The sequence below is a fragment of the Sminthopsis crassicaudata genome, chromosome 4 (assembly GCF_048593235.1).
Source record: "Sminthopsis crassicaudata isolate SCR6 chromosome 4, ASM4859323v1, whole genome shotgun sequence".
In the NCBI taxonomy this organism is placed as follows: Eukaryota; Metazoa; Chordata; class Mammalia; order Dasyuromorphia; family Dasyuridae; genus Sminthopsis; species Sminthopsis crassicaudata.
Genome location: NC_133620.1, coordinates 258,394,743 through 258,408,810, shown reverse-complemented (window position 1 = coordinate 258,408,810; position 14,068 = coordinate 258,394,743). Strand labels below are relative to the sequence as shown.

Genomic DNA, 14,068 nt, shown 5'->3' with positions numbered 1-14,068 from the left:
TGCCTGAGATGTCAGGTGTGTTAGAAAGAATTGGAGCTTAAATGAATCCTGTGAGATGCTGTTTCAGTGGCTATGATATTTGAAAGTAGCAAACTGTGAAAAGCAGAGCTCACAAAATGAAATGGGTCTCAGTAGCGTTTAAGCATTACACAAGACAATAAATTGGAGATTAACATGCTTTTGGTATATTCTAAATAGTTCTACTAATAGTAATTTAGGGTCTCTTTGGAATAAAAGCTAATTATTTCCACTTTTAAAAATATTAAAACATTTAGTTCACAATAACATGTATTTTTAATCATTTCATTCTGTTTCAGATAGTTACATATTTTTACTCTTACAAGTCTCCAGCTGTGTATATTGTGCAAAGTCAAAGCATAAATTTGCACTTTAGATTACCTAGTTTTAGTAGTCTTCTATAATCCTAAGTGAAAAGCGCCCTCTGTTGTGTGTCAGAGTAATTGCTCTTATGCCATTTTAATATTCAGAAAAAAATATGACTTCATTTCATATTAAGGAAAATTGTTCCAGAGTTAATTTATCTAGAGCACCTTAGGGGAAATTAAAGCTATTGGAACATTTAAGTGTCAAAAGTGGATTGTATTATAAAGTAATGGAAGCAAAAGAAAACTAATTATTTTCCCTCATAATACTCACATATAATTTATCCTATGCTAGGTCAATTAATAATCAACTGTTATGGACAGATATATGAACGTCTAAATCCTTGGTTTACAAAGAATTCTAGATGCTTTATTTTCATGGAATAGAAGATCTCCAGAGATATGTGTGGCTTCCAAAGTGTAGTTAAATGGTTCAAAATGCCTAGAAATGTTAAAATATACATCTGAGTTATGAACTAATTAGTTTGCCAGTTGAATTCAGAAAGATACTATCAAAAAACCCAAGGATTTGTTCACATCACATCATTATTGTTCCTGTTGTTTTAGTTCACAATTTACATGAGCCAGTTCCTTAATTACTACTTGAATGTCATACAGCTATTACTTTCCAGTCAATTTCTACTATTAAAATATCTTTAGAGAAAGACTGGGTCTAAAGTGCCATATTTACAAACAACATTCAACAAGGCAAACAATATGAAGTCCCTTTACAAAAATAAGAGGAAGAACAAGTAGAAAAATGTCATTTGCTATGAGGAAAAAATAAAAAAAGAAGTAAAATATGAACACTAAACAACAATGACTTTAAATATTACATTACTTTCTTTCACTGGAGCTAATTATAATAAAGCTTCTATGAACTGCTGGCCTCACTTGACATAATTCTATACTCCTGTGTTGGTAACCTTTGCTGATGTTTCAAATGTTAGTGAAATCCATTTAAAAATTATCTAAGATAAAAGGATTTGAAAACTAATTGGCTGTTTTGTTTCAACATGCTATATTGGACCACAAATCAAACTTAAAGCATATATTTTTAGCTATTTTTATTAGCAAGATCCATTGAAATTAGTCATTTCCTAATATCCTAAAATTAATAAAAAGACAAGACACAAAATGCTAACCAATTTTTGTAATTTTTCTTAAAGTCCCTTAACTTTTGATCAATAAATAAATCTATATAAATGATTTGGTAAAAAAAAAAATTATTCCTACTAATTACTCCTAACTTTCCTACTCCTACTAACTCCTATTAACAGCTTTCAAAAGTAATTTCCCAAAGGATGAGGTCACTTTTCCCCCTCACTTTGAAAATTATGAAAAACTTTTTGCACAATTGGGGGAAGATTTATTACATATAATATCACCTCGTTCCATAGTATGTTTTATTACTCATAGCTTAAAAGACTATTTTTAACAATAAAATGAGTTCAAAGAATATCTGAATAAATTTGTTTCCTCATTTTAACTTTTACAATTAACACCCCCCCCAAAAAAAGTTAATATTGTCCTACAACCAAAACTGGAGCAATAGCTTCAAAGTTGCATCAGAAACTCCCATTTTTAACCAAAAAATATTCCTACAAAATCTAGATCAAATGAGATATTCAAACCTGCAATTCCAAGAAGAGTACAATTGATAAGTAGTGTCATACTCTTATGAAAATTAAGTGTTTTAAGATTCACAGAATGTTAGCACTAGAGAAAACCTTAAGAGATCATTTGTCAAATCCCTTCATTTTATGGATATACTGAATCCAAGAGAGATATGTGACTTCCCCAAGATTAAATTATAATGAGCAAAGTAGGATTGAGATAGGAACTACACTTGTATAGTGTACACTATATAGGAAATTCCCAATTGAAGGAAAAATACAGCTTGGCACTTTCTTTACAACATTTTGTATTATTTTAGAACACGGAGAAATTAACTGATTTGCCCAGGGTTACAACCAGTAGATGTCAGAGAAGGGACTTAAAACTCAAGTCTTCTTGGCCTAGTGGCCAGTTCTTTATGAGCAAGGTAAAAGGAGAAAATTAATATAGTTTCTACAAAGTTCACAATTTCTGGTATTATAACACGGTCAACAATTTGGAAAATATGTTATGGACAGTTCCTAACATGAACTCTAATTTGAAAATAACAGGAATGTCATGGCTATGAAAAAAAGGATATTTATGGCATGCATCTGAAAAACTGAATGTTCTTTATGCCAAACTTATTATCCTATCCATTAATTTAAGTTTTCTGGTACTGGATGAACTATTTTGAATTACTAAACATATCATGCAACATGGTATCCCCAAAAAAATGGCCTATAAGAAAAAGACTAAGTATAGCCTCAGTGTGTCCTGACCTATAAGGTCATATAATAATGATATGGAGAAAAGGAAACTAAAATACCACTCTAAAGGATTTGATTTAGTGAATATATTTAGGACCATATTGTATTTATGTTCTTTTCTGATAGGAAAGAATTTTCCACATTGTGGTTTTCATTTTCTTCCTCTTTATATATAAATGGTGTCATACACCTTCAAGCATTCTTTCAAGGACATAGCATTTACATCTTAGACTCTATTAGTATACGTGATATCTAAAAGAGTATTCCTGATTCCCACAAGATAAATGTCTAATCATTAGTGCCCTCTTTCATGCCCAGTGACCTCAATAGTCTATAGTCTTCACACTGCTGAGTGGGCACTTCTCCTATCACCATCAAATGTAATGTCCATCAAGGACTAACTCAGTGAAGCAAGGGATAAGCAGGTTACTTAAGAGTTTAAAATATATGAACTCAATAAAAGCAGGAAACAGGAATGATATTGGAGAAACAAAATCAAGAAGAATAAGAGGATGATACAAAAAATAATGTAAATGGAGTGAGAAATGCAAGAAGAGCCACAATTTATTCTAGAAGAGAATGTGGGAAAACAAAAAAATAAGAAAATCAAACTGGTTTGCTATAAGACAAGAGAATGGATCCCAGTTATGAATCAAGACATAAGGAGAACCAGGGAAGCTGAATGAAATCTGGCTAAGGACTTATCAGAGGGTACCAAGAAGATTAGGTTGTTTTCATGACTGCCAGGAATTTTCCTGTATCTTCTAGTACACAGGACTTCTAAAGTTTCCTTTGACTATGTCGCATAAGGACTCAAATTCCTGAAACGACAGACTCCAGATGAACACAGACCAACAAAGATTCACTGGGTTCACTTAATCTAGGACTCTGGATTGAACCATTCAATCACATGATCTCTTCTCTATAGCAGATAAAACTACTTCACCTAAGCAACATAAGCCCATCACTATCCACATTCAACTATGTGCAACAGAGTTGCACTTACAATCTATACAAAATAGAGAAGGCCCATGTCCATACTAACTAGAAAATGATTTTCATAAAAATAAAAAGATCCATAAAATGAAATTCTTCCTACCTTGAACACATTAAGTTGTTGGTTGATTGTTTCTGTTTCCATTCCAACAGTGCCCTGTGACTCTTCATGTTCTTCAGCTTTCTGGAGAAGATTATACATTTTCTCTAATTTATTGTAAAATTCTTCAAGCCGGAAAATAGTCCCTTCAACTTCTTCCTCTCTAGCCTTTGCTCTGTCCAATAATTTATTGCACTGTTTGCTCAATGCTTCCAAGTCTCTTTTACTTCCAACAAGATCAGGAGATGCTTCCTCTGTGCTTAACATCATTTTGCAGGTTTTATTGGCATTTTCATTGTCAGTGATAAGGTCTTCTAGTTTCTTTAGAAAGTTCTTGATATCACTCTTCTGCCTTTGCAGTGTCTCTCTCTCTCTCCCCACTGAAGCCATGCTGTCCAGTTCATCATCAAATTCCGCAAACTGTGAAAACATTTCTCGGATGGTGTTCTGGAAATGACCAATGCCCTGAAGCTTTGTCTCTAAGAAAGAACATTTTTCTTCAACTTGCTGGCTGACTTCACTATGCTCATATTCTAAAGATTCGGCCTCTAACAACAGATCTGAGGTTCCCTTTGAATCTGAAGCTTCCAGTACCAATTCCTGGGCAAATCTTTTGGCTGATTCTATCTGGGGCTTCAAAGACTGAAGTGATTTCTGCTGAGCCTGCATAACTGTTAAGTGTTTATTACTGCAAGCCTGAGGTCCTAAGGAATTATGAACTTCTAGCTGCTCCTTTACATATCTAAGTTGTCGGTGGGCTTCTCTGATATTCTCTTGGAACTCTCTAAGTTGTTGTGCCATGTTCTCCAAAGAATGTTTCTTACTATGGAGTTGTTCTGTGACCATGTCTACTTTCTGAATCAAAGTCTTATTCTCTTCTGTAACAAGCTCTTTGTCTGTCTCACTGGCACTGAGCAAGCTATTTGTAGCATTATTTAATAATTCTACCATTCCAAAATGTTGATCCATTTCTTTCTGCAAAGTCTTCACTTTAGCAATCAATTTTTCTGTTTCCTCAGGATCTGGGCAAATTTTTATTTCCATTAAATTGCTTTGGCATTTGTCTAACCATGGCCTAAGGTTGTCTACATGTTCTCTGTACTTAAGGGCTTTCTCCAAACAATCATTCAGCTTCTCTTGTCTTTCTGACATTTGTTTAATAAGGCCATCCCAATTGGTTTTAATTGTGTTAAGCTGCAACTGCAAGTCAACCTTTTCAGTCTCTTGGGTTTTTAATAACAAATTTTCACCTTCTGCAATAATTTTTTCATAAGAATCATAATGGTCAATCACAGCTTTCTTAAATTCTTTCTGTTCTTTAGTTAATTCCTGTAAGACATCAAGTTTGGCTGATACGGGGTGAAATTGGTTTTGTTCTTCTTTCTTTTTGCCCAGCCAGGCCTGAAAATCTTTAGACATTTGCTGAAACTGATGGGAGCTGGCATATGCTGACTGAAGTTGCTGCACATGATTTCCTGCAAAGAACATTACAGATTAATTTTATTTTGTAACAAGACATTGACTGAATGTGTAAAAATTAACATTTGAATCAAAGAAAAAAATAACAAAAATGGGATAAGCATTCAAGATACTTTAAAATAATGGGTCAGCTAGATGGTGCAGGATAGAGCACCAGTTGTGGAAACAGGAGGAACTGAGTCCAAATCTGGCCTCATTCACCTAAGACTTCCTAGGTGTGAGACACTGGACAAGTCACTTAACCCCAGTTCCTCACAAAAGAAAAAAAAAAAAAGCTAAATATATATAAGTGAATGAATGAATGAACAAACAAATAAATAAATAGGGATCTTCTGCTATTTTATCTCTGAGTAACACTGACTACCCAGAATAGGCCTAATCCAACGGAGAAAGAAAGGAAACCGGTCCTGAAATAACTTCACAGTGATAACAAGGGCAGAAGAGTGTAGGAGAATGACAGGTAAAGAAGGAGAGGAAGATATACATGAAATGACAAAGCAGTAGAATATTTCTAACTGTCCCAAATACCACTCAATTTCTGTAAGTCAGAACCAAGGCATCCTAACACTAATTTTTATTGTGATTTTTGCTTGTTTGTTTTTATCTATTATTTGCATGAAGCTTACTATGTATCAATCAATGTGCTGAAACACTTTATAATCAACTCTTCTGAGCCTCACAATAACCCTGGAAGGTAAGCATGTTATTATTATCTTCATTTTACAGATGAAGAAACAGAGACAAAAAAAGAGCTAACTGACTTACTTGTCCAGGATCATATAGCCCATTTGCTCTGTTCACTGTATTACCTAGCTATATTAAATGAATTGCCTGTAACTCATCAATAAAGGAGAGCAAATAATGATCTGATACTGTAAGGAAAATGATCAACATTTAAATTATAGTCTGCTTAATTTTTAAGAATGTTTAATCACTGTCACAATGAAGAACTGGCTATTAATGTTAAACAATAAATATTTATTACAGACTATGTTCCACACAGGTTAAATAACGTAGAGAGAAATTTTGTTTCTTTTGCTGTTCCACTAGGCCTTTCTGCCCAGAGTTCACTTCTGCTTGCCCTGGGGAAAACCTAGACATGTTCTTGCCACCAGCAGATATAACAAGTGAGCACAAAAAATGTCAGAAAAAAAATCCTTCATTCAAAATATTCCTACATAAGTATCCTTTGATAACAACCATGCTAAAACAAACAGCACACAAAGACATGATTCTTTTATAGGCAGTCAATTTTGTTTCATTGTCCATTGTAAGATGTTTTATTAGAAAACAAAAGTGTTTTACAATTGTCTCAGATACAATAATTTAGCAGCAATCTGCAACCTCAACAAAAAAGTGTTATTTCTCATATATATGTGTGTGTTGGTGTGTGGGTGTGTACATATATATGTCTGTGTATATATGTGCCTGTTTGTGTGTATATATATGCATATATATATGTGTGTATGTGTATAAAATCACACCAATATAGTAACCCATAGACCAGGACTGTGTTCTAGAGTAAAAAAAAAGACAGATCCTGAGGGCTTTAGGAATTACAATGATCTAGGAATTATTTCTTTGTCTTCTCTTTTACTATAATGGTTGAGCAAGTTTTTTGTTTTGTTTTTGTATTTGTGGTTGTTTTTTGAGACAATCAGGGTTAAGTGACTTGCCTAGGTTCACTAGTGAATGTTTGAGGCTAGATTTGAATTCAGGCCCTCCTGACACCAGAGCTAATACTCTTATCATTGCATCACTTAGCTACCCCGCAAGTTCTTTTTATGTTCTAGGGATGAATGGCCAGAGAAATGAGTAATAAATAGTATATGTTTTTGTTTTTCTCCTTTCTCTCCATCCCCAATTATAAGATGGCAGAAATACAGAAATACACATTTATTTAATTAAAACCCACAAACCTGATTTTTGTTCAATATTTTTAAACGCTTTTAAAATTCCTTCTAGCTGTCTACTGAGTTCTGCTTTCAAGTATTCTTCTCCAACCAGTGCTGACAACTCTTCACAGAGGGTCTGAGCCATTTTAATATTCTTCATTTCCTGTTCTACTTCCTGTTTCATTTTTTGGGCTGTTTCCAGCTGCTGCTCCATGGCATCAGAGTGTGTGCTTACAGACAGACTGTTGCTGAGTTTATTATCCAAGTCACTTAGCTTATCAGAAAGGTTTCTCAGCAGGCTTTGATACTGGGTGCTTTTAACAATGCCTTGGTCAATCCGGTCACATCTGTCATTCAATTGTCCTGTCAGGCTATCCCACTTTTGGGACACAACTGCCAGCTGTTCTTTCACAGTTCCATGCAGAGGATGGTGTTCACCTGGTTTGCTTAGAATGCTCTGACCTGTTGTAGTTAACTGTTCATATTGAGGTTTCCGGGTATCAAATTCTTTTAGTAGAATCTGGGATAACAGAAGGGAAAAACTGATTTACTATAGTAAATGGTAAATCAAATTTCCAAACTAACAAAAAAAAAAGTTGACTAATAATTAAACATTTCTATATGTGATTTGTGAGGGTTTTTCTCTCTCTCTGAATATTCTATATCATAATAGTATTTTTTACATTAATAATTAATAGCATTACCCAAAGGTTATAACATATTTTGACTATCATGATAACATGAAAATAAAATAAAATTCAATTATAAATTTTGCTCTTTTAAATAGAGGGGAAAAAAGACCAGAATGTGAATTTTTATATATCAAATTATTATGGAAAAATTATTAGTTAAAAGGAAAATAGGGCTTTGGGTAGAACAGATGTTATAAAGTAAATAATCAATATGTTTCCAATAGATTAAGACACATGAAAAATCATTTCTGAAAATTTACATGATAGGAAATACATAGCAACAATTTTGAAATGCATTTTAATACATTCTAATATTTAAATAAATTTATAAAATATTTTATAAATTATTAGATGTATATTGAGATGGATTGTAACATATGAGAAAAGAACTCCTATTGGAACCAAGATTGATATTCACTGGCTACATGGCTCCAGGCAAATCACTTAAACTTTCTGTGTTTTAAACAACTCTCTAAGACTTAAGTTTCAGAGAAAGCACTATAATGCATTATTAGTACATGAAGTTTTCTCCTCTACAATTTCCTATACCAATGAATCAGAAGGTATAGTGTATATACACATATAAGCATGGACATATATAAGTAATAAAAATTCATTTCTATTCTTATTTACTTCTTTATTAATTCCAGTATTAAAGGGGGGCCTAAGTCATGCTGTTCATAGAGAAAAACAGCAGTGTTCTAATTTCACTTTGCAAACCATTCCAATAATTTCTTCCTTCAAGCACTGTCAAGTTTATCTTCAAAACACCAGTTAGCTACAAGATATGGCTACCTCCCGGTTGCCTGCACGTTTAAATTAGAAAAACCTAATAAACCACGTTCATATCTTCTAATGTTTTCCCTCTATACAGATAAAATCTAATTATGAGGTATGACTATCCAATAAGGATTCAAGTTTGCCTCTATCTATACCTTACAAAATAGGACTCACTGCTTCACAATACAAATTTCTACACACTGATTCTCACTACCACAAAATGTGCTTCTGCTATTCTAACGTTAATGTTTTTTGTTTGTGGATTTATGTGCCTTTTGATTTGTCTAATTCTAACCAGCTGTGTTCCAGGAGGCCTTCCTTTCCAATCTTAAAAATTTCCCCTTCCCTTCTCATTCTGTTCATCTCTTCTCAGTACTTGTGTTCTAATGGTTTTAAGAACTGTATTATCCACAACCATAATCAAATGAATAAAACCTCAAAGGAACAATTTCTAAACAGTAAAAATTGTGTGCTTCAGCTTCACATAAAAATGTCATTAGCTGTTTACATGCTCAGATTAATAAAACTTCAAAGGAACTCACTTAAATGTAGTATGAATAAACTATAACATAGTTGTGACAAAAGCTTCCCTAAGTTTACTCAGATAAGCAGGACAGAAACTGCACAATTTCAATTCCTTCAATATTCCAGTCATTTCTTGAGGTTGTTCTAGACATTAGCATTTACAGTGTCATGTTAAAGTGTTCACAATGGAAAGACTTTTATTTTAAATAAATGTTATTACAACATCAAGGAGTTATTAAGAAATATTTACCTGGACTTGCTGCTTCTGTGTATTAAGCATATTTGGGTCAATTGATAAAGGCCCAAGCACAGAAACCATCAGTTCTTTTTCTCCAAGCCACTGCTTTAATTGAGCTTCCACAGTCTGGAACTGGGTTAGGTTATTTGAGGATTCCTCTAACTTTTGTTGTCTATCAGCTGTTAACTGATTGAGTTGTTTCCATTTGGAATCTAAAAGAAAATAGCAAAGAATTAAATCAAAATTTTCACTTTATGCATATTATGTGATGCTGTAAAATGTCTGAAAGGATGCATAATAAGAAATCTGCTTTTGGCTTCATGTTCACTTTTCTAGTTGACCCAGGATCTAAACTACTGAAAAACAAAAAAATTTTTAAATGCATGTTTCAAAGCCCTTTTTGATTACATGCCAATTTCACTATCTGAAGAAGACGACATTGAGCCCATTTTGCAAAGATCACAAGGTACAAAACATACTCAGATCAAGACTTCTTTCCTTCCAAAAACATACGTATAAGAATTTTTGTTTGTACTGTAAACATATATCCTTTTTAAAAAACTCATTGTTTTAATAAGCACCTTACTACAAATGATTTTCTAACCTGACTTTATAACCTACAATCTGAAAGAAATTTACATTTAGATGACTAGATGACTATCATATCAAACTCCACATACATAAAATCAGTCTAATCTCCCCAACATTAGTTTTTCTACTAATATTCCTATTCCTCTCAATAGCAACTCCATGTTTCCAATCACTACAGTTTGAAACTTCAGAATCATTTTTGATTGTTCCTTTCCTTTCTTCCTCAACTCCAATCAATCACCAATTTAACACAGTACTTGCAGTTCAAAAAAGAATGGATTTCAATCCTGGTTCTGCTCCATACAAGCTATGATTTCCAGGGCAAGCCACTTAACCTTTCATTCTTAAGTTTCCTTAGCTGTAAAACAATGATAATAACACTTGCCATATGGCCCACATATTATTGTTGGGAGGAAAGAATTTTTCAAACCTGAATGTTCTCTAAATGCAAGGTATTATTATTGCTATTATCTGTTTTCTTTAGGAAACTTTAAAGAGGAAAGAATCAATTGTTGTGGAGGAGAAGAGGACTAGAAAGGCTTCTTTCAATGGCTCAAGCTCCACAGCCTCCTCCATGAAGCATTTTCTGACCAGACCTGCCCATCCCTGAGTGACTGCTTCCTCTGAAATAATAGCTTTAGTGACTATACCAGGAATTCTTAAACTGGATTGATTAATTTGTTTACTTGGCACACAATAGAAGCTTAATAACTGTTTATTGAATTAAATATAACTGGCTTCCTTTGTAATCCTCTGCATTTTATTATATGCATTTAAAAACATTATTCTGAAAAGGTATCCATAGGCTTAATTACACTTAGAAAAAGATCTATAACACAAACATCCTTATGAACCATTTGAATCTGAATCATCCATTTTGCAACTATCATGTAATTCCTTGAACTCCCAAAATTAACATTTTGTGTATGGCCCTTTTATAATCATGATAAAAAGTCCCTAAAGCTTCTATGACAATGTCTTGCATCTAGCAAATGTTTTAAAAATATTAGCATATTTGATAGGTGCAAAATAGTCAAGAGTATTTCTAAAAAAATACTGAATGCCTTCTAAAAATTGTAACATGGTTAGTCATGCCATTTAAGAAAAAGAAGCATGGTGAATGTTGGGGTATGTTTGGAAGAATTGTGCATGTTTGGCCTATATTAGATTGCTTGCTGGCTGGGGTAGGAGCGAAGTGAAGAAAAAGGAAGAAAAATTTGGAGCATAGGGTTATCTAGGGATGAATATTGAGGACTGCCTTTGCATGTATTTTGAAAAACAGAAAGTTATTTAAAAAAAATTAAGAAAAAAGAAAAAGTACAAGTTTCACACAAAGTTATTTCTTTTAGCAGAGAAAAAGAGCTCAATGCACACTCAGTAAACATGAAGTTAGCTGGGGTTCTGATTAACATTATCGTAATATTATTTGAATGCTTTTATAACCAAGATCGATGACATTTCCTTAAAAGAAATGAAACAGCCTCCAAAAATTGACATTATAATTAAAAGCCAGTTTGGTAGTATGGAATTCAAATAAAATCAAAATGAGAACAAGGAAATGGAATGGCTTAAATTAGGGAGAAATGTATAAATAATTAGATAACACAAAAATTCCAACCCTTGAAATATCTAAAATTGAATTTAACTGAACATTGGAGGGTAGATATTTTTTTTAATCTCCCACTAGAATTTTTCATCTTTAGTTCCTAAATTTCACCAATAATGCACGAGAAACAATCTGAACAAAGACAATAGATAAATTTATAACTGTTCCATCAGTTAAGTCCATCAATAAATTAAATTTTCATTTTTTCATGGCCCTAATTAACTTATAAAATACATGCATAACTTCATATTCTCATTATTCTGTCCAAATTCGTAGCATTCATTTTCTGATATACAAATTATCTCACATTTTGTGTCTTTTTTATAAATATATATTTATACATATACATATATATGTATATATAATCTTGGAAATATATTAAATTACCTTTGTTTGCTGACACTTCCTTATAATTGAAATAAAAGATCAGTGGTTTAGTAAAAGATTCACTACAGAATAATACCTAATAACAAGATTTCATAAGATAGATTTGTACTTTATAAATTAACCTTGGACACTAGAAGATAACAACCACTTACAAAAACTGGTAATGGAAAGAAGCATGTATATTTAGAAAAAACAAGAAAGGTCTGTGTGAGGAACTCATGTGAAGAGAGATTTTGTTTCAAATAAGGAAAAATTAATACTAACAATGAAAACTGTCCAAAAATTGAACAGGATCCTCTGTGAGGTAGTGAGTTAAAATAGAGTTGAAGTTTATCAGGAATACTATAGAGGAGTTAGTATTAATAGATGTGGTCTCTTACCATTCAGGTCCCTTTTCTATTTTAATATCTATAAATTTGCAACAATTAATAATTTCTTAATTATTTCAGGAGTAGAATCTTAGAAAAGAGACGAAAAATTACACCTTAAACGAGACCAAATCCTGAGTTTGATTCAGAATGATAGGAAAGTGTGCTGGGCCTAATATTAGGAAGACTGTGGTAACAGAAGCTTACTACATATGACACTGACCAAGTCACTTAACTTCTGTCTGCCTTAATTTCCCCAGCTGTAAAATGAGAATAAGAATAATAGCACCTACCTATCGGGAATGTTGAGAAAAAAAAATGAGATAATATTTGTAAAGAACTTTATAAATCTTTAAGTTCCATATAAATGCTAGCTATTAAAGGAAGAACAAAAGCATAGTATGGGAACAAGGGAGAAGCTGGAACCAGAGAAGAGTAGAAGGTTTATGTTGCCATGTTTCATTTATTAAGTTCCTCTTTACCTTAATATTCATAAAGTGCTTGGGAAACACTGCCCAAATGAAATATAAATAGAGAGCCATGTTTTGTTTGTATGTTTGTATATTTGTTAAATAATTAGATCTGTGAAGATTTCTTCTACCAGTATCACATAAAGGTAAAACTTGTGCAGTTTTTAGAGTTTTCTAACGGTAGGCAAATTGTTCAATGATAAAAATACAGACAATAAGTTGATTCCTATAGTTGATTAATACTTTCACAATGGAACTAAATATAAAGTTCTCAAATCATCTCATTACTATCAACTCATTCATCTTTGTATTATCCCTATATGTTTTTGATATGTTTGTATGTGTGTATGTACTTACACACACACACGCACACACACATATGTTTGTGTGTGTGTAAATTTGATGGTAGTAGTAGCTTGAATTTATATAAAATTTTAAGGTTTGCAAAATGTTTTACATAAATTATCTCATTTGATCTTCATAACAATCTTGGGAGATAAGAGCTATAACCATTTTACATATAAGGAAATCGAGGTTGGAAAAGATTAAGTGAACTGCTAAGGGACACCACAAAATTAGTGTAGGAGTTAGATGAACTCAGATCTTTTTTAACTACCAAGTCTACTACATCTCCTAGATGTATTTTCAGAAAATCAGTATGTAAAGTGAAATATACAGCAAAAAATTTATAAAATGCAGATCCACACCCTGGTTACTAAAGATCATTTGCTCTTTACAAATCTATCCACCATCTACTACATCACTGAAACAATTTAAATAAGTAAGTAAACCTCAATCTAAATAAAAATAATCTTTTTAAAAATCATCTCTGAATTAATCATTGGTATTATGAAAGAAGTACCCAATTAAATTATAGGATGCTATAAATGAGAAAATGAGAAAAAAAAAGAGTAAACTTAGAAGTAAACTTCAATTAGGACTTAAATTTTTTTCCAAATGTCAAAAAGCTAGAAAAAAGAAAATAACATTATTGTAACTATTTATTATTGACAAAAATATACTCCATCCTAAGTATCTTTCTAAATTATATTCACTGTCTTTTAGAAACAAGGGAGTTATTGAACTTGATATGACAACAATCTTCTCATTTTCATCCCAATTTCCTTTAAAGTTACCCTTCTAAAGATAGAAAATAAATTAGGCATGAGAGAAAACACTAAAAGACTATGTG

General features: G+C 32.4%; 1 protein-coding gene across 1 annotated transcript in view; it reads right to left on the bottom strand.

Moving 5' to 3' along the window:
* Positions 1–14,068, bottom strand: part of DST (dystonin) — a 570,187-nt gene that overhangs the window by 103,832 nt on the left and 452,287 nt on the right. The window contains 3 exon segments of the mRNA XM_074310618.1: positions 3,849–5,320; positions 7,244–7,739; positions 9,467–9,666. Coding sequence (XP_074166719.1) covers positions 3,849–5,320; positions 7,244–7,739; positions 9,467–9,666 — 2,168 coding nt within the window.